We start from the raw sequence: 24,518 nt of genomic DNA, 5'->3' as shown, positions 1-24,518 counted from the left end.
ACAAAAATTAGTATACACAAAAAATTCCCCCAAATACTGACTTATGATCTTGTTGACATCCGCTGAATTGGGAATTTTAAGGATTTTTTGGTTAAGTTCTATGATGATGGACATCATAGAATGTCTTCTGATGATTAAGTATAAATTCTTCACAAATTTTTAATATCCCTGATAAATTCTATTGATGTTCTAGTAGTTATGTCATGGTGTTTTATCAAATTTTTCTAATAGGAACAGTTGCTAAGGCTAATTGCATCTTTCCTGAAGTGGTATATTATATCTACTAGAAATAACCTTAATTTTTCTTCCTTGATAGCTATTTTCTTTGGTAAAAGTAGTAACAACACAAATTATGTGACAGAAATTTGTCCTGAGGTAGAAGGTATGGCTTTCCTTCCATAAGTTCTTGAGACCATAAAAGAAACGTGTAAGAATCATTCTCATTAATGAGAATAATATTTCTCAACAATCACAAAAATATTAAGGGTTTACCAGTATGTTAGAAGGCCACATTTTATAATATGCAATATAACCAATTGGCCTAAATAATTTGAAGAGTAGAAAGCCTTCATTCATGTTTACCACAGCAAAGTAATGTTTTTCAAGATTTAAACAACCTACTATTAACATACTAAAATATAAATATACTAATTATAAAATATATAATTGCTATTGTTTCATTAATTAAAACTGCAAAACTAATTTAATAGTCAAAAAGGAAACAAATACAAGTAAGAGCTTATGAACATAAATACCTACTGGTACATCTTTCTTTTCTTTCCTTGAAAGGTTAGTGCCTCTATATTCATTCTGTTGATATAATGAACCATCTCGTTCACCATTTAGCTGGAAGGAGCTCACTCCATTTCCTTCAATAAGATATGTTTAAACATATTAAAAAAAAGGATTAATTTTCATGAAAATTTTCATTCAGAAAATTATCAAGTAGGAAAAAAATATATTATCTCTGAGACAGTTTCAGCCTTCATTTGGGATTATCCAGTCAGAATATTTAGTAGTATAACAATCATATATATGTTCTAGTTTTATCTCTATTTCTTTCATATAGGTAAATTAAAATTCAGGTTGTATCTAAGTACATATATTTGTGATAAAAAGAACAAAGTACTGAATACATAACTACTTTCAGGAAAGAAGCAATTTATAGTTTGTTATCCGAGGAACATTACTACTCTATTTTTTAATTGCTTCTTTTGCATAAACATAAGACACTTCACAATATTAAAACAGCACCTTTAAGGATTAATTTGGAGGCAAATACCGACAATCGTTTTTCTAAAATGATTAACTGAAATAAAACAAGAGTTAGACAAGGCGTCCTTGTCTTTTTCTCAAGAAGTAGCCTAGGACCAAAACACATTTTCCTTGTTTGTTCAGAGTTTAATTTCTTTTGTTGCCTCACTCTACAGATAAATGACAAATTGGGCACAAATAATTCTCTAAAAGAGGGAAAGCTAGACATGAAATGAGAAGCAAGGGGCAAAATATCAGCCTGGGTCATAGGTAATCCTGTCATAAAAACACTTCAAACTATGAGGCAAAAAGCAGACTTCATCTCTATAGCCACTGCTTCCTTCTCTTCTCCTCAAAGGAATGTCAAATCATCCCTTAAAAGAAGGAGTCCTACTTTTCTCCATGCATTATGACAACCTGGCAACACTCTTATTGCACCTCCTCTTCGTCATTACCTAAAGCCACAGGCTTCTGAGGCGGTAACCTGGGAGGTGGTGGCCTCGGTGGTACTTGCGATGGCTTTGCTGGGCTCTCTGATGTGGGACACCTCTTGATTGTTCCTTGATTATCATCCTCAGTAGAATGAGTTTCCTGTGGTATGAATATGGACTTAGGCTGAAACAATACAGAAAAGGAGACCAATGACTAAACATGAAATCACTCATGTTTCATTAAACATGAAAAATATTAAGTATCTTCCCTGAAGTAAATATTATTATATATCAGAGGCTTTCAAACTGTGTTTAATAGTTGAGTTTCAAGGATATTCAACTATCTGATTCAGATAATCTTAATATATATCCTAAAAATGTACACAAAAATGTTTTCTCAAGAAAAAAGACCTTGTTCTACTCTCTATTAATTCTTCACAAGCCTACCCACTTAAATTTGCCAAATAAAAATAGTCTGGTCTTTATGATCTCCAATTTAAATGAATCTCTTTTTATTTTAAACATTCAGGCTAATCAAAGTTCAATTCCTTTCAAGGCTAACCTCTAAACTGTCTCTTTCAGATGACTCAAAGTCTTTAATGTTAATGCTTAATCTTCCAGATACGCAACAGGAGAAGATGCTGATTAAAATTTTATTAAATCAGAGAACACAAACTCAGCAATACAGGATACCTGAGAGACTTTCTGTGCAGACAATGGAAAAACCTCCAGTCAGCCAAAGGTTTGCAGTATTTATAAATTTTTATACTGTATCCCTTATTAGGGAGACTGAGCCGTATTTATCTCTTTGAAATTCAGATCTCTTATTTCTAATGTAAAACTAAACAAAAAAGAACAATATTACTTATGTGTGTGGATCATGATTTTTTAAAAAGTATAAAATGAAAACAAAATATAGTAGTACATTGGATATCTAGACTGGCTGGACTCCAATTCTCACTTATAACTCCTGATTTCAAACCTAATAACAACTCATTTTATAAACAGTTCATTTTATAATTAAAATTTGCTATGCATATGAGCTTATAAATTTAATTACCATATCTATCAACTTATTTTACTTATAAAATATCCCATCAGTTGGGATTATTTTATTATTTATGATTCCTTTTATTTTTGGTCATGCCACACAGCTTGTGGGATCTTAGTTCCCTCACCAGGGATTGAACCTGGGCCTTTGCAAGGAATGTGCCAAGTCCTAACCATAGAATCACCAGGGAATTCTCTAATGATGCTTTGTTTTGTTTGACAAAAAGCTTCTGTTGGTAAAATTTTATTTTTAAATTATTGTCCTATATTGTATTTTTTATTTAAAAGTATCTTCTGAAAATTAAATCTCTGTAATGGTAACTATCTTTTTTTACCCATTCTCAGGAAATCAGTTACTTGTAGATTATAGATTTAAAGGAGAGAAAATCTTATTAAATACATGAGTTTTCTAACCCAAGTGAAATAATCATTTTTATTTATGAATTTCTAGAACTTATTATTTAGAATTAACATCAAATAATAAATTTGAAAATTGGAAAAAAAAAGACAACAATTACAATCATCTACTTATATCATGATTAGTAACTTCAAGATTTTTCTTTGTGAATCCTAAGTGAAAATAAGCTACAGAGTAAGTACTAATACAGTATTAAAGTGGCAGAACAATAACATACGCAAACACAATTCTACTGAAATACAAATCTTCTTACCTTTGGTGGCAAAGGAGGTGGAACTTTGGCTTTCATGGTTGAACTATAAAAACATAAACACTTAGAATCAGAACTCTTCATTTTACAAATAAATCATTATTAAAATATGATTCATTTTTCAAAAATATAGATGATTTGTATATACAGGTTTCTTTTTCTAAGATGAGTGTTTTCCAAAATATTCTGTGAAATAATCATGTTATGCTGAATGAAGTATTACTGAGAAGTAACTGAGTTTATATGCTTTCTTGTTTCCAAATAATATTTAGTAATTAAAACTGGAAAAGACAGCTATAATTCCAATTTACATCAATTGAAAGGTAATTCATATAAAAACACAAGCAACAATTGGTTTAAGGAAAGATAGCAAAATGATATAAAAATATATCACGATACAAGCTTCATTTTTACTACTATTAGATAGGAAATATCTCTGATGAAGCTCATCAAAAGCTTCATGCTTTTTTCATTTACATGCTCTATGAAACTAATGGCAGAATTTACTTGATTGAAACTGAGATTCATTATAACTCAGGACTGAACTAAAATTAAAAGATTATTGAGCATAAATTCTCAGCTGAGGAGACTGAGGCCCAGAGAGGTTAAGTGACCCAGCCCAAGGTCACATAGTGGTGAGGTAGGAAAGAAAATCAATGTTCCAATGGCTTCTCAGGTGTTTTCATCCCTCTGCCAGGAAACTGCATCCTTATTTAAAAAAACAAAAACAAACTCCCTCTCCTCCCTCAAAGAACTAACATCAATAAATACAGAAGGGAAAATATTCTCCCCTTAAAAATACAATTGTAAAAAAATAAAAAAAAATTGTACCCAAAGGATTTGCTTACTTGAAACATATCAGATGAAATTTAATCAACCATATAGTAAGACTCTTTGTAGTTACAGTAATAATTCTAGCAGCTACCGATTACTAATTTATAACATTAAACCACAGGATATGTCTACTGTCTCTGTAAACATTTTTCTAAGTTATTATTTTTTTTTTAATCAACTCCTGCTATGGACTGAACTGTGTCCACTGAGAATTCGTAGGTTGAAACTCTAACCCCCAATGTGCTTGTGTTTGGACACAGGGCTTTCTAGGAGGTAACTGAGGTTAAAGGAGGTCATGTGGGTAGGGAGCTGATCCAATAGGACTGGTGGCTTTGTAAGATGAGGAAGGGATCTCCTTCTGTGTGTGTGTGCACAGATGAGCAAAGGCTGTGTGAGGACAAAGCAAGAAGGCCACTGTCTACGAGCCAAGAAGAGGGCCTTCCCTGGGAACTCAATCTGCAGGCACCTTATCTTGAACATCCAGCCTCCAGAACTGTGACCAGTCTCTGTTGCTCCAGCCACTCAGTCTATGATATTTCGTTATGGCAGCCTGAGCTAAAACATATTTTGGTACCAAGAAGTGGGGTGCTACTGTAACAAACACCTAGAAATGTGGAAACAGTTTTGAGACTGAGTAATAAGCAAAGACTGTAAGAGTTAAATATGGATGCTAAGAGTGAGAGGCCAGTGAGAAAACAGGAGAGCTGGTGAGAAAGGTTCCATCTTCTCAGAGAATACACAAATAGTCATTAACAGAATACTGGTAGAAATGCAAACATTAAAGGCTATTCTGGTGAGGTTTCAAGATGGGAACGCAGTTACTGGGAAATGGAGGAAAGGTAATCCTTCATAAAAAGTGGCAGAGAACTTGGCTGAATTGTGTTGTTCTAGTGTTCTGTGGAAGGAAAATCTGCAAGGGATGAAACTGGATAAGTTAGCTGAGGAGATTTCGAAGCAAACTGCTGAAGGAGTCGCTTGGTTCTTTTTGATTGTTTACAGTGAAATGAGAGGAGAGAGATGAACTGAAGAAGGAATTATTAAGCAAAAGGAGCCAGAACTTGAAATTTGAAAAATTCTCAGCCTATCCGTATTAGCTCCGAAATGGATGGCATCAGAAAGCATGTACTGGAGAGAACACCACGGGTATGCCTGAACTATCACTCAGAGAAGAATTCATGGGATTGTACCAGAACAAACACTGGCAGCTTGAATGGAAGATGGACAAGACAAAATGAAGGGGGGCTGTGGACAGGATGACAGAGCTTTCCAAACATGTATGCTTCTTCAAAAGAAGGAAAGAATAAATCCTGAAGGTGATCTAGGGATCATGAGATCTATATCAGATTGACTTAGATGATATTTAGATGAGTCTTTGGACTTTAGAGTTGATGCTGGAATGAGTTAATAAGACTTTTTGGACTGAACTGTGTCTCCTCAAAATTTATATGTTAAACTCCTAACTCCAATATGACTGATTATATTTGGAGACAGTGCTTTTGGGAGTGCTTTTAAAAATTAAGCTCATTTAACTGAGGTCATAAGAATGAGGCCCTAATCCAACAGGATTGGTGGCCTTATAAAAAGAGGAAGAGAGACTTCTCTGTCTGCACGCACACCCTGAGGGAAGTCTAAGGATATACTGACTGAGAAGGCAGCTGTCTGCAAGCCTGGAGGAGAGCTCTCACCAGGAAGTAAACTGACCAGCAGCCCAGCCTCCAAAACCATGAGAAATAAATACCAGTCATAAGGATGCCCGAACTAATACAACTAGAACAGAGAAAAGGAAAGAAACTCTGGTACAACCCATGATGAAGTCGCTCAGTTGTGTCCAACTCTTTGTGACCCCATGGACTCTAGCCTACCACGCTCCTCTGTCCATGGGATTTTCCAGGCAAGAGTACTGGAGTGGGCTGCCATTTCCTTCTCCAGAGGATCTTCCCAACCCAGGGATCGAACCTGGGTCTCCCACATTGTAGGCAGACGCCTTACCGTCTAAGCCACCAGGGAAGTCCTATGATACTATATTATAAACAACCCATGATACTATATTATAAAAGACAGTAAAATTACTTCAGTATTAAGCCGTCAGATTTACTAAATCAGGTCAAATGACACTCTTTTACTAAAAATGGAAACAGAACTTACTTTTTAGATTCATCATCATCTCCTTCATCATCTTCTAAATGTGCCACATGCCCTCTAAGGATAAAAAAGGTTAATTCCACTGTTACTAAATGGACTTTACCAAAAGGCTTAAGAAGAAATTTTAGAAAATGCAAGAAGAGCTAACACAGGACAGAATTTATTTCTATATCTTTACAGAATTCAGAATATTAAAACAACAACAAAACACTCTTAGGCTATATGATACAGAAGGGGGCAAATGGACTTGACTCATCTGTAACATAAAATATTTTAAACTTAATTAAAAATTAAAGTTACCGCTGATGTAATTCTTCTTCAACAGACTTCAGAAGACTCCTTTGGAGAAAAGTAAAAATTAAAAATAATGTGAATAAAGCAAAGAAATACCAAGTACAATTTTTTTTTTTTTTTAAGTCGCTAAGTCGTGTTTGACTCTTGCGACCCCATGGACTGTAGCCCACCAGGCTCCTCTGTCCGTGGGATTTCCCAGGCAAGAATACTGGAGTGGGTTGCCATTTCCTTTATCACAATAACCTTATATATAAATTTTTCAAATAAACTTTTATTACTCACTAAAAACTTGCTACAACAATCATCTCTATACCATAAAACATCATTTAATAAATAAAAATAAAAAATCTCTATTTTCTGCTGCTCATGTCTTTATACACGTATTTTAAATGAACAAAATAAATCCTAGTGTTTACTGAAAAAATATCAATTCAAACAAAGGACAACCCACCATGAAATGTCACAATAGAACTGACAAAACAATAATTGCAGGGTCACACCCAAGGGTTTCCAGGATTTACATTTTTATTGGACTATTTTACCTGACACCTGAAATTATATTTTCTTTTTCTTAAGAAAGGTGACACACTTTAAAAAAACATCATGCTCTCAGGCAATCCTACAAAATGAAACTCAACATGTTGGATCTCTGCAAAAGCATGCATGCATGTGATGTGAATACATGAATGTAGCAGCACTTTGCTTTCACAGAAGACACTCACTTACCTGAAGGATCTGTTCTCCAGTGGTGTACTGGCAAACACATTTACACTTTTGGGAGACTAAGCCTGTATCAGCCCAGGTGTGAGGATTTTATCATTAGGAGCAATTTATAAAACTTTGGTATTCAGGAATGGAAGAGAGAATTCACAGCATTCCTGAAGGTCCCTGACTTCTTTTCCCTGCCTGTTCATGCAGCATACCTCCTGTATTATATTCTTTAAGCATAAAACTCAAGAGCCTTCTTAAAGCTAATGAGAATGAGAGAAATATGGTTACTGATAGATTACTATGGTAAAAGTGATTCAGCAGAAAATTTACTGTCCTCAAAAACTGTAAGGTAGTACCTTCTAATCATTTCCCTTTCCTATTATATAAAGTGGAAAAAACTACCCTCAGAATTATCAAAGCATAAAACCAGAGAAAATGAAAGGTATGGTTAGCTAGTATAAACAATTAATAGAATAGATTTTAGCCATCAAGTGTTTTAATTAGGATAGTTAAATAACAATTTAAGTCTTTTAAAATGACAGAATTTTAACTCTGGAGTTGTAAATGACATAGGAGAACCATAAACTAATTGCAAACCCTATTCTGCATGTAAAAACATTGAGGGACTTCGGCCAAACCTATTATCTATTCACAAAGCTCTTCAAGGGCTAGGTCTAACAGACAGAGCTTCTACCTGGAGGCAGTGTAGCAAAATGATTTCAAGCTGTGAAGTAGTCTCTGCCACTGTAAGTGATGTGGCCTTCAATCAGTTACTATGATTTCCCTAAGCTTCAGTTTCCATATCTGTAAAGTGGGAATTACAATAGTATCTAGATCAAACTGTCTATCTGAAAATACAGTGAATTAATATAGGTAAAATGCTTTGAACAGTAAGTTAGAGTACAGTAAGTATTCAGTTAATGGGGTTTTTAGCATTATTATTATCAACCAAGTAACACTGCTCTAAATTAGCAATTCTCAAAGTATGGTCTGGCAACCATGGAGGTCCTTTAGGCTCCTGTAAGAGGTTTGCAAGGTAAAAACTATTTTCATAATGTAAAGCACTTAAAAAAAAAAATACTCATTCACTCTTTTTCTTTCTTTTTCACTTTTATTCTTTCATTGAGAATGAAACTCAGGACAGTTTTCTGGAGATTATGAGATGTGAAGGGCTTCCCTGGTGGCTCAGATGGTAAAGAAATGTGGCAGACCTGGGTTCAATCCTGGGGTCAGGAAGATCCCCTGGGGAAGGGCATGGCTACCCACTCCAGTATTCTCACCTGGAGAATTCCATGGACAGAGACGCTTGGCAGACTACAGTCCATGGGGTCCCAAAGAGCTGGACACGACTGAATGACTAACACTTTCTCTTTTCATGTTTTCATGAGATGTATATCATAATAGATTAGTAACTGACATGAGAATCCAGCTGTGTTCTATCAAGCCAGATATTAAGAATTTCTGCAAAAAATATAAAACAATGCCACCTTTTCCCCTAATATTATTCGCTTCAGAAAAAACCAGCTATTCTTCATAAAACAATGTTGTTTGTGGCCCTCATCAAAATGTTTGCTGTATTATACTGCCATATATAAGCTGCTTCTAAGTCTCATGAGAAGAACCAACTAGGGTTACAAAGAAGGTACCATTAAGAGTTGGCATTTCACTTCATTCTTAAAGATGAGTAATTTTTTTAATACACACAAAAAACTTTGTTAATGATAACATGGAATGAGTATATTACTATTTGAAATAAAAAAAAATATTTTGAAGCTTTCAGTACTACAAATATTTATATTTGTAACCCATATAGACAAAAGCTCACTGAAGTCATTAATAATTTTTAAGACTGCAAAGGGATCCTGAGACTAAAAATTTCAGAAGCACTGCTGTACATTTATCAACTGAAATATAATTTCTTCTAAACTCTACAGTAGGCTTTCACACTATCTTGGGGGGTTAGTCGCTAAGTTGTGTCCAACTCTTGCAATCCCATGGACTGTAGCCTGCCAGGCTCCTCTGTCCATGGGATTCTCCAGGCAAGATTACTGGAGTGGGTTGCCATTTCCTTCTCCAGGGGATCTTCCCAACTCATGAATCAAACCCGGGTCTTGCACTGCAGGCAAAGTCTTTACCAACTGAGCTATAAGGGAAGCCATCTTAGAAGATATGAAAAAAAGTTTTTCTTAAGCATATGACAATATTTTCTGAGTCATTTCTTTTCCAGTAGAGAATATTAGCATTTGAAAATAATTAAAAGGAGAATTTAAAATGTATTTTTATTTTCAGTTTACCACATTTAATTGGAGTTATATGGCATTTCACTTTTTAAAACACTATCTTCCTGGCATTAAAGGTTCTGTAAAAATAAGAGAACATGAAAAAGCAGACATTCTATGGCTAGGGGCTCATATATTTTTTATTTATTTACTTGTAAATCTCCTATGATGAGTTAAGATATTTTGTTAATAAAGTTATAGGATTTCATGAAGTCTTAATGAAAAGGAGAAAACATGGTTTGCTTTTCAGCCTTTATAAAAGAGAAAATGAAATATGGCTAAATTTACATAAAGGTTCATCTTTACTAAATATTATATTTTGAATGCATTGGAGAAAAATACAATATTGATTTAATCACAACACTGGATGCAACATAATAAATAATGTCACTATTCACTAGCCTACTTAAATGCCTTTTATGGAATTTTGAAACAGTAATGAATAAAACAAATCAAAAAAGATGCCCTCACATATTGAATTAAATAAAGTCAATCTAAAATGACTAAAAAATTTGGATGAAGAATTTGCAAATGGTACAATCTGTAAACAGATCATATATTTAACTGATGAACCGAAGAAGCAGATAGAGAAATAAAAAGCCACCACCGAAGTGTTTAGCGCATCTGAATCAGTTGCTTGTTAGTATACTCTTTCAAAACTGCCTAACTGGCTCAAAACTGTTAAGTATTGCCCTGATTATATTAAAAAACAAAGCAAAAAACCTCCCGATTTCTTTAAAACCAAAAGGCAATTTTATTCTTTCACTCATATTCATTTACTCTTACAATCAAGATTTACTGAGTAAATACCGTAAGTAAGGGCGACAAACGTGTTTTTACTAAAAATGTGTTAAATGTTTTGCAATGATCATTCCATTTCATCCTTAACATACTATGAGGCAGGTACTATTATAATCCCCATTCATTAGAGAAAACTGAAGTAAATTTCTCCAAGTTACATAGTTATAGCAAGAGACAGTTCTGACTCTGATCTGGCATTTAGTACTGCTGCACTCCAAGGTGGTGCTAGTGGTAAAAGAACCCACCCGCCAATGCAGGAGGCGTAAGAGATGTGGGTTCGATCCCTGGGTCAGGAAGATCCCCTGGAGGAGGGCACGGCAACCCACTCCAGTATCCTTGCCAGGAGAATCCCCTGGATGGAGGAGCCTGGCAGGCTGCAGTTAATGGGGTCGCACAGAGTCGGACACGACTAAAGTGACTTAGCACAGACGTGTGCACTGCTCTACTTAATTATGCCAGGAATCTCTTCTCACTGTTATTTAAGTCTTTAGAAGAGAATTTATTTTTAGAACTTTGGCTCTATATTAAAAGGAATCAGAAATAATTTTTCTTTTAAAAATAATATCTTATTGGTTTTAAATAGAAAAGTTGACCCCAATATTAACAGAATTCAAAAGAAAACAACTAAGCCAAAATACCTATGTATTCTATTTTAAAACAACAAAAAAACTCTCTTAGATAGTTCCTGTGTGGTCTGGAATAGGTAGAAACCCATAAATGGAAATCTGTCTGCCTGATCACCTATGGAGAAAGCAGAAAATCCTGTGAGTTTTAAAACACTGCCTGGTCACAAGAATAAAGCAGACATATCGGTACAGTAAGAGAAGTGCTACATCCATGCTCATGTCACATGTATGTATATACCTGTACATGAAACACAGCCAAAGTGCAAACTTTTGGCCAACCTACCTTGCCAGTGATTCGTTATATAGAATACAGTTCCTTAAGCAGGGATCCAATTAATCAAAAAATGAAGGTTGGGCAAATTATTAACATTTTACCTAGCCAAAGTAAACTATATAATATGAAAATGTTTAACAATCAAAAAAAAAAAAACCACAATCAGACAAATGAGAACCAAGGAATCTGGAAAAGCACTTAGTGACAGGCTATTTTGGGGGTATTTTTGTAAGTATATAATATAAAAATATATTTAAAATAAACTAAAAAAGGTAAATGAAATATTTTTCCAAATTATCAAATCTCATAAAAATACATCAAAATTTGCTAACAAGATTCTTAAAGCTAGGGAGAAATTAAGACAAAAATAACACAGAAACACATCAGAATTTTTTGCTAACCCATTATGAGACAGACTTTCCTTTGTTGCCCATCAATAAATCAGGACAAACTATAAATAACAGATTGCTACTATTTTGACAAAACTTCATTTTCCTAGCAGGGAAATTTTATACTTATTTTAAACTTTAGGAAACATAAGGTTAAAAAAAAAAAACAAAACCTTGAGCTAAATCATAACTAATGCACTTCTCTAGCTTGTCATTCAAAGCTTTCTCTGAGCTAAAAAAAGAATATTTAAATTAAACATTGAGTTTATAAAAACAAGAGACAAGATTTTGCATTACTATCTCTAAATCTGAGAATCTGAGTTGCTCGTCTTTTAGTCACCTGCTTGACTTAAAATATGTCTCAAACCTCTAATTTCACTGAAAATATATTTTGAAATTTTAAGTAGTTCTGACTACTGAAATAATAGCCACATAGCTGGGAGATTTTGTCAGTTTAAATATTTTCCTATAAATTAGCTTTTATAATGATAATTTATCCATGAACTCAGGAAATGAGACTGAGAAACAGCAGAGACCCTGGCCCAGTAACATGCTAACTCAGGCCTGTGAACATCTTCAATTGCTACACCTTGTAAGCCAGGTGCCTTTTCACTGCTGGGCTGCATCAGCTAGACAGTGCCTGGTATAGAGCTGACCTTGAATTAACTGTTGGATTTATTTCTTGCATAAAATATACGATAACTTCAAAAACTTGAGACTCATTGTAACCATTTATTTTTTTAAAAGTTAAGACAAAGATTTCTAAACAGTGTGACTATTTCCATCTGTTTTCACAGGCCAACACAATTGGAAGATGCACCGGAACACGTTTTGTAAGGAATAAACATGTCAACTCTGCAAATAAAGGAAATGCATTGCTGAAACATATATTCCTCTTCAGTTGGAATGCACTTAGCTTTCCCTAACAGGTAAGGTCTACAAAGTAGCTTGACATAAAAAATTTAAGGTGACTGTCCCCATTATGACAATTATTGAGTAGATGATTGGCAAGGCAGTAATTTAAAAAAGTTTAAAACATATTATTATAAAATATAATCTACCATACTAGTAAATTTACTACTGTAAATATTTAAAATAAAATTAATAACATATTTAAAGGCAACTTAATTATTCTTAAATTTAAATATAATTTTAAAAGGATTTTACTTACTTGTTTGCACCTAAAAAGTAACTACTTTGGTGTCCTTGTCCATATTCTAGCTGTAGATCCTAATGGTACAAAATACAATATTTAGCAAAACAGTTGTATATCACAAATCATGATACTATAATAAACGTTTTTTAAAAGCAGAAGCCCCAGACTTCAAATAAATCTGTATTGCTATATGTTCTTAAAAAGGAGGCAAGGTATGACTCACAACAATAAAAGATTTCAGAAGTTTGTAGTCTTGCTTTATACATTTTATGATTTAAGTTACCAAAAATTTTCTGGCAACTAGTTTGAGTAATATATGCAAGTTTCATTTATGGTCACTGCTACTATAATTAACATTTGTAAAAATAAGTTTTTGGAAAGAAAAAAGCTTAAATAAGGTATTTATGCTCAAGCTATAATGAAGCAAAAACAATTACAAAAGAGAACAAGCAACAAAAATCTTGGTTTGACTTTGTAAATAAGATCTGCATTAATTATGCGTATACACACATTCACATATTTCTACTATGGCCTCAATCAGGTAATAATTTTTTAAAGATTAAAAAATAAGGTGTTTTTTTCAAGTAAATTATACATGTGAACTTGCACAAGATTATAAATTGCACTTAAGGACTTTTAATACTTTTGTAAAGAGTTACATAGCAAAACTTCATGTAATTATTATTAAGGTAGTTCAACTATTTAAACATTTCCACTGAACGCTGCAAGTTGCAGAGTTAAAAGCTGAAATTTAAGGGAACTAATAATAAGTGTGCTTGACTCAAATGCCTTCTTGAAGAAAAAGTGCCTTCCAACAACTACGGAAAGTACAAAGTTTCATTTTGTCCCAGGGTATTTCAAGCATTGTTTTAATGATTAAGGGGGGAATATTTAACATTTTAAATGAATGTTATTTTCATTAGAATACATTAGTGTACTTAAAGTGCTTTCTAATTTTACAAGATATTGCCAGATGCACAATGAGGACTTAATGCAAAAGTTACCTTCTTGGAGCAGCCTTCCAAGACTGTCCAGGAAGACTGATGTGACCTTCTTCATGACTCCACAGTACTTAACATATAGGTCTCCTTTAGCATTTACACTGGCTTTTAATTAATTTATTTATAAGTCTATAAAAATAGTAGCCAGGCGGTAAGCTCCTCGAACATAGGAAAATTGTTAAATCCATCTTTTTTCCCTATAGCCTAGGGTCTAGATTCGTACCTGGCACACAGTAATTAGGCCCTAAATAAATGCTTGTTCAAATGCCATTTGTTTATTTTCCTGTTAATAACTAATATTCAGCCTCGTTAAGATACACATAGATCACATAAATATTAAGCTGAGAAATATAAGACTTCTAAGCAATATATCACATTTAAGTGAAAAGCATTTTAACATTTAAATACTCTAAGACCTGTCCAAGAGTATCTGATGAAAATAAAAGTCAAAAGCTTGGTTTAGACAAGGCTCAAATTTTGTCTTCTTCAATAACTGTGCTCTTCCATGCATAATATATGTTCTTACCAGTGACAGAAAAGATAATATATCATAAACAAAAAAGATTAGTGAACTGTCACACTGGTATCACATAAAATCCTAATGAAAAAGGACACTTGTTCTCTATAATTTGTAATGATATGTTTTAATAGGATGAAATCACTACTATCATTAGACCACCACACAAATTATTATGCTGTATTATTTAAGTGGTCATGTTACATAGGAACTTTTAAGCTTTGGTATTTAGAAGAGAAAAATAGTAGTATCAATGCATACTTTACTGAAATCAAGTTTATTTTCTTTAGCTACTGGTAATTGGGCCCTTCTAAAAGCCAGACCAGCAACCTCTTTAGCCAATATAATCTCTTAAGCCTTTAATCAAATGACAGCTTTCGAAAGCACACATTTGTGCAGAGTGGCCGTGGCTTGTGTTATATGAATATAGATAGGTCCTAAGAATAGCTAGCTCATCTGCTGTATGACAATTATCAGGTCAATGATAATAACTTTAAAAAAATCAACTGAGATATTTAGAAAGGTAAGAGAAGAATTTAAAATAACTAATGAAATATTTTAATAGAAAATGGAGCCTAAGTTCAGATACAGAATAACACTCAGGCTGGGGAGAATTTGTTGATAGATCCAAGTCTGATGATTAAATATGCCATGTATTAAGCCCTACCAGGAAAGCTAAATCTGAGAGGGTTTCATTCTTTAGTAATTCCTTCTCTGTAAATCAAGTTATGTTTTAGCATCCAAAGTAGGGGGAAAATATGCTAGCCATGTCATCAAGTAAAAGGACTACACTACGTTCTTCTAATAAGCAGTTAATCTTATTTAATTCAACTATTATTTATCAAGCACTTATTAAATGGCAGGAATTCAGACAGCAAATCAGATAAGAAAAATGAGAAGAAATAAAAAGGAAAGGAAGAAAAGTGAAGTTTGGGCAAAGTTAGTAGTTATTTATGTATCTTTAGGGCAGTCTAAGAAAGACTGATCTCAAAAGCTTTCCAATGGGACCTGGAAGCTATTCTGAATAGAAAAATGCTACCAAAACTTTCGGCAAAGCAATGAAATTAACCCTATAAAATGACAATAAAATAAACCCATTCTTTATAAGCTAAATAAGATATATTTGAACATGCCTGGATAGACAAAAAATTCAGCATCATAAATCAGGTATCAACTTATTAATGAGTGACAGTGTTTAACAAAGAAGCCAACAACATAGACTGCAAGCATGCAATAGCCCAGAACAGATTCAAACTGAACATTCAGCAGAAAACTTAAGATGATCAACCTAGGCCCAATTAAAATATCTTTTGGGGTCAGAAAGTCCTATATGTTTTAATGAATAGGGGAAAACTTCTGAAGTTGGATAAAGGCTCTAAGAAAACAAGGTTCTTGTAAGAACTGAAAATAAACAGAGGATGTGATGCGGAACACTGGAAAAGGAGAATATATGACCAAGAAAATCTCATTATTGTTTTTTTTTTTTTAAACTTAGCTGGAGATTACAAAGTCTATCTATGACTGATGAGGAAACAGCAGGAAGTCGAAAGAATTATCACAGTTAGCTACAAAAACACAAAAGAAATACTTTAGCAATATATTAAAAAAATTTTATTTTTTTCATTTATGTAAATTAGCAATATATTTTAACCAAGAATAGAATTTTTTTTCTCATTAAAAAAAAAAGAAAATATGGTACATAAGTAAAGTGTTAGGAAATATTTTTTAATGTGGCAGACAATTTACATAAGTAAAAGGGACTGAACCCTAGATAATTCTTGTTTCTTAAAAACAAAAGCAAGTAGGGCTGGAACACTGACTAATAAAAGCAGAAGACTTAAGAGGACGCAAACTGAATAAATATGGAATGAATATCAGTAGGTTATTATTTTCTTTTTAATTTTGTTGAAGTATATTTGAAACAGGTTAGGTGTAATTTTCCAGCAAAAATCCTATCATCATGCAATTATAAAACGAGTCCTCCCTAGAAACTATCTTCATTTACAAAAGGTAAGAAATGTGACCACACAACATAAATTTTCTAGTAAGTAATAGCTTAACAGATTTTAAATAAAAAAAGCTGATGTTTCTTTTCCATAGTAAATTTATTTACAGACTTTGTTCAATTTTGACTTAATTGTGGGGTAATCTTGTAGCTCAGTTGGTAAAGAATCTGCCTACAATGCAGGAGACCCATGTTCTTTGAGCAATGATTATGTTACTGCTGACGGTCCTCCAAAGCAATTAACATAGTGTTCTACACATACAGCTGACCCTTGCACAACAATGGGATTAAACTGTATGCATGCGTAATCAGTCACTCCAGTCCTGTCCAACTCTGTGTGACCCTATCGACTGTAGTCTGCCAGGCTCCTATGTCCATGGGATTCTCCAGGCAAGAATACTGGAGTGGGTTGCCATGCCCTCCTCCAGGGGATCTTCCTGACCCAGGCAACAAACCTGTGTCTCTTCACTTCAGTTCAGTTCAGTGGCTCAGTCATGTCCGACTCTTTGCGACCCCATGGACTGCAGCACGCCAGGCCTCCCAGTCCATCACAAACTCCCGGAGTTTACCCAAAATCATATCCACTGAGTTGGTGATGTCATCCAACCATCTCATCCTCTGTTGTCCCCTTCTCCTCCTGCCCCCAACCCTCCCAGCATCAGGGTCTTTTCCAATGAGTCAGCTCTTCTCATCAGGTGGCCAAAGGATTGGAGTTTCAGCTTCAACATTAGTCCTTCCAATGAACACCCAGGACTGATCTCCTTTAGGATGAACTGGTTGGATCTTCTTGCAGTCCAAGGGACTCTCAAGAGTCTTCTCCAACACCACAGTTCAAATGCATCAATTCTTTGGTGCTCAGTGTTCTTTACAGTCCAACTCTCACATCCATACATGACCACTGGAAAAACCATAGCCTTGGCAAAGTAATGTCTCTGCTTTTTAATATGCTGTCTAGGTTGGCCATAACTTTCCTTCCAAGGAGTAGGCGTCTTTTAATTTCATGGCTGCAATCACCATCTGCAGTGATTTTGGAGCCCCAAAAAATAAAGTCTGCCACTGTTTCCTCATCTATTTGCCATGAAGTGATGGGACCAGATGCCATGATCTTAGTTTTCTGAATGTTGAGTTTTAAGCCAACTTTTTCACTCTCCTCTTTCACTTTCATCAAGAGGCTCTTTAGTTCTCCACTTTCTGCTATAAGGGTGGTGTCATCTGCATATCTGAGGTTATTGATATTTCTCCTGGCAATCCTTATTCCAGCTTGTGCTTCATTCAGCCCAGAGCTTCTCATGATGTACTGTGCATATAAGTTAGATAAGCAGGGTGACAATATACAGCCTTGACATACTCCTTTCCCTATTTGGAATCAGTCTATTATTCCACATCCGGTTCTAACTGTTGCTTCCTGACCTGCATACAGGTTTCTCAAGAGGCATGTCAGGTGTATCCCATCTCTTTCAGAATTTGTTTCACAGTTTATTGTGATCCACACAATCAAAGGTTTTGGCATAGTGAATAAAGCAAAAATAGATGTTTTTCTGGAACTCTCTTACTTTTTTGATGATGCAGCGGATGTTGACAATTTGATCTCTGGTTCTTCTGTCTTTTCTAAAACCAGCTTGAACATCTGGAAGTTCACGGCTCATGTACTGTTGAGGCCTGTCTTGGAGAATTTTGAGCATTACTTTACTAGCGTGTGAGATGAGTGCAATTGTGCAGTAGTTTAAGCATTCTTTGGCATTGCCTTTCTTTGGGATTGGAATGCAATCCTTTTCCGGTCCTGTGGCCACTACTGAGCTTTCCAAATTTGCTGGCATACTGAGTGCAGCACTTTCAAAGCATCATCTTTTAGGATTTGAAATAGCTCAACTGGAATTCCATCACCTCCACTAGCTTTGTTCCTAGTGATGCTTCCTAAGGCCCACTTGACTTCACATTCTAGGATGTCTGGCTCTAGGTGAGTGATCACACAGTTGTGGTTATCTGGGTCATGAAGATCTTTTTTGTATAGTTCTGTGTATCCTTGCCACCTCTTCTTATCTTCTTCTGCTTCTGTTCTGCTTCTGCTTCTGCTTTCTGTCCTTTATTGTGCCCATCTTTGCATGAAATGTTCCCTTGGTATCTCTAATATTCTTGAAGAGATCTCTAGTGTTTCCCATTTTATTGTTTTCCTCTATTTCTTTTTTTGTTTGTTTGTTTTGTTTTCTTCTATTTCTTTGCAATGATCACCCAGGGAGGCTTTCTTATCTCTCCTTGCTATTCTTTGGCACTCTGCATTCAAATGGGTGTATCTTTCCTTTTCTCCTTTGCTTTTTGCTTCTCTTTTCATGGCTATTTGCAAGGCCTCCTCAGACAGCCATTTTGCTTTTTTGCATTTCTTCTTCTTGGGGATGGTCTTGATTCCTGTCTCCTGTACAATGTCACGAACCTCCATCCATAGTTCATCAGGCACTCTGTCTATCAGATTTAGTCTCTTACACCTCCTGCATTGGCAGGCAGGTTCTTTACCACTAGCGCCACCTGGATGCATCCACTTAATATGCTGACTTTTTTTTCAGAAAGGACATGCTACAATACCACATGATATGCTGTTGGCTGAACCTGAAAATGCAGAAGCACTGGACACCCAACTTTACAGTTATACTCGGACTTTTAACCGCTGGTGTCCCTAATCCCTTTGTTGTTCAAGAGTAAACTGCAATTACCTTTCAATATATTTTTCACTGGTATATGGGCTAAAATGCCTAGTACAACTAGGAAAATCAGCAGTAGCTGAACAGATGTGTACTATATTCTTTTAACATAAAGACAGCATCTTGCAGATGAGATATATCCATTTATATGGTTATGGGCAAAACTCTTACTATTATCGAATTTTGCTGAGTTTTTTCTTTGCTTTTTTAACTCAGGCATCTTTCAAAATTTAAAGACTTTTTTTTTTTTTTAAACTAACAATGCTAAAATCAAGCTCTGTTCTTTTCGTTTCATATATTTCATATATATTTCACATATTAAGATTGCCTGATTAAAAAAACCTCTATTATAGTAATGAAAATTGAGGTATAATAATATTCTGGATTCATTTACAAAACCCATAAGATGAAAATACTTGCAACCAGCAATCACTGATGACAAGTAAGGTGGTGAGGTCTCTAAGAGGGTAAATGCTTCTTTTCGGTCGCAAAAGATTTAGGGCCGTCATCTTGGTGCCAACTGTCTACTAAGATAACAGCCAGACATTTTGGGCCCATCAGGTTTTTAGCGACCAGCAGTAAGTATTTATTAAGAGTTGAAATCCTGTTTACAGTGCTAAGAACTATGAAAGTAGGAGACTGATATAATTATGGATACTTCACACCAAAAAACAAAAACGCTGATGTGAAAAGACACATGCACCTCAAAGTTCACAGCAGCACATTTACAACGTCAAGAGACGGAAGCAGCCCAAGTATCCATCAACAGAAGATGTGGTATTGTACACACAATGAAATAATGCTGTCATAAAAAAGAATGAAATATTGCCATTAGGATCAATGTGAACTGGCCTATACAATATTATGCCTAGTCTATGCAGAATCTAAAAAGTAATAAAAATTAATCTATTTATAAAACAGAAACAGACTCACAGACACAGAAAATAAACTTATCGTTACCAAAAGGGAGAGAGAAGGAGGAGAGAAAAACAGAAGTACGGGATTAACTGATACAACTACAAAATATATAACAGACAAGCAAAAAGGATTTGTTGTATAACACAGGGAATTATACCTGATATCTTATAACAACCTATAATGGAATATAATCTTTACAAAAAACCTGAATCACTATGCAACACACCAGAAACTAATGGAATACTATAAATCAACTATACTTCAATAAAACAAACATACACTCAGAAAATAACAAGCATTGAGGAGGTGGAGAAAATTGGAACCCTTGTGCACTGCTGGTGAGACTGTAAAATGATGCAGCTGCTGTAGCAAACAGTATGGTAAATCCCCCCAAAATCAAGCATAGAAGTAACATATGATCCAGCAATCACCCTTCCAGTTATGTGCCCAGAAGAACTAAAAGCAGAAACTTGATGGATGTTTGTGTATCCAGGTTCTCAGCAGCATTATTCACAAGAGAGCCCATTGATGAATTAATGGACAAACAACATGCAGTTACAAATACAATGAAATATTATTCACACTTAAGAAATTCTGACACGTGCTACAACACAGATGAATCTTGAAGATGTTACGACATTATGCCAAGTGAAGTGAGCCAGTCACTTCACTTATATTATTTGTAACAAAAGGACAAATAATGCATGATTCCACTTACATGGGATATAGAATACACTTACATAGAGTACAGAAAACCTCAAAGACATAGAAAATAGAATGGCAACTGCCAGGGGCTGGGGATGGGGGAATGGGAGTGTTATCAATGAAAGTGGATTTTTAAAGGTTGATTTTATAAATGGTAGGATCTGACAAATACTTTGTTCATTCCTCTTCTTCCAGAACTATCCACAAGTTGAATGTCTCTAAAGCTCTTCCCTGTCACAAGACCCCCTTGTCAACTGCCCCCACTATCATGAGATAGGGGTGTGGGATGTAGTTCGAGCGAACAGAGCCATGATAACTCACTCAAGTTACTAGGTGAGTTACACACAGGGTAGAGAAAAAGACTGTAACTCTAAAATGATTTCTTGTTTTGCTTTTTTCTGGAGAATATAAATACATAAAATAGTCATTTTAAACTTTTCAATCTATGGTCTTTTATTTCCACAACAAATTTCACTAATTGTCATTCTAGCCTACATATGCCTAATTTTTTTTTCCATTTATTTTTATTAGTTGTAGACTAATTACTTTACAATATTGTAGTGGTTTTTGTCATACATTGACATGAATCAGCCATGAATTTACATGTATTCCCCATCCCAATCCCCCCTCCCACCTCCCTCTCCACCCGATTCCTCTGGGTCTTCCCAGTGCACCAGGCCCGAGCACTTGTCTCATGCATCCAGCGTGGGCTGGTGATCTGTTTCACACTTGATAATATATGTTTCGATGCTGTTCTCTCGAAACATCCCGCCCTCGCCTTCTCCCACAGAGTCCAAAATTCTGTTCTATACATCTGTGTCTCTTTTTCTGTTTTGCATATAGGGTTATCATTACCATCTTTCTAAATTCCATATATATGCGTTAGTATACGGTATTGGTGTTTTTCTTTCTGGCTTACTTCACTCTGTATGATGGGCTCCAGTTTTATCCATCTCATTAGAACTGATTCAAATGTATTCTTTTTAATGGCTGAGTAATATTCCATGGTGTATATGTACCATAGCTTCCTTATCCATTCGTCTGCTGATGGGCATCTAGGTTGCTTCCATGTCCTGGCTATTACAGTGCTATAAACAGTGCTGCAATGAACATTGGGGTGCATGTGTCTCTTTCAGATCTGGTTTCCTTGGTGTGTATGCCCAGAAGTGGGATTGCTGGGTCATATGCATATGCCTAATTTTGAAGAAATTTTCTATCCACGAATCACTGGTAGTGTTGTCTTCAGACATTCCATCTCACCTGTCCCCTCAGATGATTAATTCTGGCCTCATGTCTTCTGGCCTCTCTGGGCCATTTACTGACTCTTTCAGTGTTTCAACTGCTTCTTCCCTACCTCCAGTGCTGGTTCTACCTCTGACCACAAAACAGGCATCACTGCTGTGGTAACTAGTTTTCTGCACTTTCTTTCTTCAGACCTAACTGGGGAACACATGCAATCTCATGGCTTCATCTATCATTTCCTCTTTGATGACATGAACCTTCCTTTTCTGAGCTAATCTCATAATTAGTAGTAGTATAACCACTCCATAATTTCAGCTCTTTATCTGCCATCTCTCAAAACTGTCAATGACTGTTCCCACATTAATTCCCATGAAACACAAGAGTCATTTGTTCATTTCCTTCCCTGAAAAACATATGATTCCTACACAATGCTGAAATCAGACTTTTAGTTCCTCCCACAAACCAGATGAATCACATTAACTCCAAAGCTTTTCTCCTTTGATTTCCATAGTACCTGTTATATGTTAGACTCTCCTCAACAACAGTCACCACCAGAAGAAACTCTGGCAGTGCACTATACATTTGTTGCCAGGCAAAGAGTTTACATATACAAGTATTTTCCACGTATCAAGACAGCAACTTTCCTAAAAGGAAAACTATATCTTAAGTCTCTTTCATGTTCTACAAATGTTATTGGGCATAGATTTAGAAATTTTGATAAAGAATCATTTAAACTAACCAGAACTAAAACAGGTATGAGAGGAAGGAAAGAGAAGGAAAATTCAATTGAAAAGGCAGAAAAGTAGATCTAGAAGTAAATGCTGAGGCAACTTGGGGCCCTGGCCAGCTACAAAAATTGAAAAAACTACTTAATAACAACTATTAAAAGTACTATTTAATATTTGCTAGGGTTAATTTCTCATCTTTTCTTACCTAATGGTAAGACAGTCTTAGTATTTAAAACTTCAGGGAGTCCTTATAACCCAAATTTTGGCCTGAGAAAACTGGATATTACATAATATTACCAAGTTAAAATTTCATCTGAGATGGATTTCATTGTTAATTAGGGGTAAATTATTTTTGAAAATTATATATATTTTATTTTTGTAATATATGGATATGTATATACACGGATGGTTTATAGTTCACTAAAACAAGTTACATTATTCACACTGGGCATGTTTATAGGGAAATGCAATATCTAAAGAAAAAATTTATATCTGAGTGAGAAAAAAAAGTTTTTATAAAAAATAAAAAAATTAATTTTTACTGTAACATTATATATCTTTGAGTAAATACGTTTACCTTGTAGAAAAAATTGCCATAATCCTTAATATATGGTAGGCTGCTTACTGGCAGGAATTTATAAAACAATGCTTAAACTGATTCATTAAAACTGAACAAAATGGTTGATTTAAAAAAAAAACCTAAAAACAATTAATTAAAAACAATGCTGACAAAGAAAATCAGAAGATGAGAAATACCAGATGAGATCTTGCAGTGTAGTATATTTCTTCTGAACTGTCCAAAAAATCATCACTGTCGCGCTGTTCGGCAGAGACCAAGAAACCCGTTATTGACACTCAGACTAAAAGCCACACATTCACACAGGGAGGCTTCCACAAAGGAAGTCAGTCAGGCCCGCTACATCATTTCATTAAAGTAAATGCAAAGTCAAATCCAATTAAGCAGCTTCTAAAAAAGCAATAGCACAACAACTTTGCTATATAATACAGTTACTAAATTAGTCCAGAATTTAAATACATGCAATGCTAACTTAAAAAGAGAAGCAGAAAATAACAACTGGCATTTATAAACATCATGACTTTTTCTTGTTAACCTTCTCCATTCTCCATAAAGGTCAGGCTGAAGTATTGTAACATGATCATGTTAAGAATTTTTCTTTTAACATTCTTCACATGTTAAGAATTTTTCTTCCATGCTGGTATATTGAGAGCAACTCTTTAGATTAAAAGCTAAAGACTCTCTTTGTATGCCGTTAGTCAAGTGGATTGAGATAAGCATTAAATTTAAGAAGAAAGTTCCCACTTCAGTCCTGAGCATTCATTAAGTTACCTTCTTCTCATTATTAAGCAGGAAAGGGAAAAAAAAAAAAAAAGAAACATACAATCTAGAACTTTGGTTAAGTAATTTCATAAGATTGATTTTGTTTGTTTTCTAAGTCTCATTTTTTATTCCTCTGTAGACTGTTAACATCTCATAAGTTTGCACAGCATTTTGCTTCCACGATTGCACTTAATGTTTTATCATATATCTGGAAAGCAGTATATAAAAAATTAACAAAAAAGAATCATGAAAAGAACATTTTAGCAATCTTTAAATAAGTGATAAACTTAATCTGCTAGGTACACCTAGTCTAGCCTGAATTTCAGTTACTCCAAGAAGATTGGATTCTGCCTCGATGTTTAGAAAAGTGGCTGACACTCTTAAAAAGTTGCCCATAAATTTAATGAGAAGAGGTATTAACACTATCACTGGTCCAAAATTCTTGTTTAAGACTGTGGCAT

The 24,518-nt window shown here is 34.7% G+C and overlaps 1 protein-coding gene across 2 annotated transcripts in view; it reads right to left on the bottom strand.

Moving 5' to 3' along the window:
* Positions 1-24,518, bottom strand: part of MAP4K3 (mitogen-activated protein kinase kinase kinase kinase 3) — a 171,690-nt gene that overhangs the window by 26,518 nt on the left and 120,654 nt on the right. The window contains exons 15-21 of one of the 2 annotated variants that reach the window (XM_061155549.1): positions 23,475-23,537; positions 12,925-12,983; positions 6,680-6,718; positions 6,383-6,436; positions 3,407-3,449; positions 1,710-1,869; positions 760-869 (exon numbers count right to left, since the gene is read on the bottom strand). In XM_061155549.1, coding sequence (XP_061011532.1) covers positions 760-869; positions 1,710-1,869; positions 3,407-3,449; positions 6,383-6,436; positions 6,680-6,718; positions 12,925-12,983; positions 23,475-23,537 — 528 coding nt within the window. The remainder of the gene's footprint in view (positions 1-759; positions 870-1,709; positions 1,870-3,406; positions 3,450-6,382; positions 6,437-6,679; positions 6,719-12,924; positions 12,984-23,474; positions 23,538-24,518) is intronic. The other variant, XM_061155550.1, reaches the window with a different exon arrangement.

The sequence above is a fragment of the Dama dama genome, chromosome 11, assembly GCF_033118175.1.
Source record: "Dama dama isolate Ldn47 chromosome 11, ASM3311817v1, whole genome shotgun sequence".
Taxonomy (NCBI): Eukaryota; Metazoa; Chordata; class Mammalia; order Artiodactyla; family Cervidae; genus Dama; species Dama dama.
This window is presented reverse-complemented; position numbering and strand designations above follow the sequence as displayed.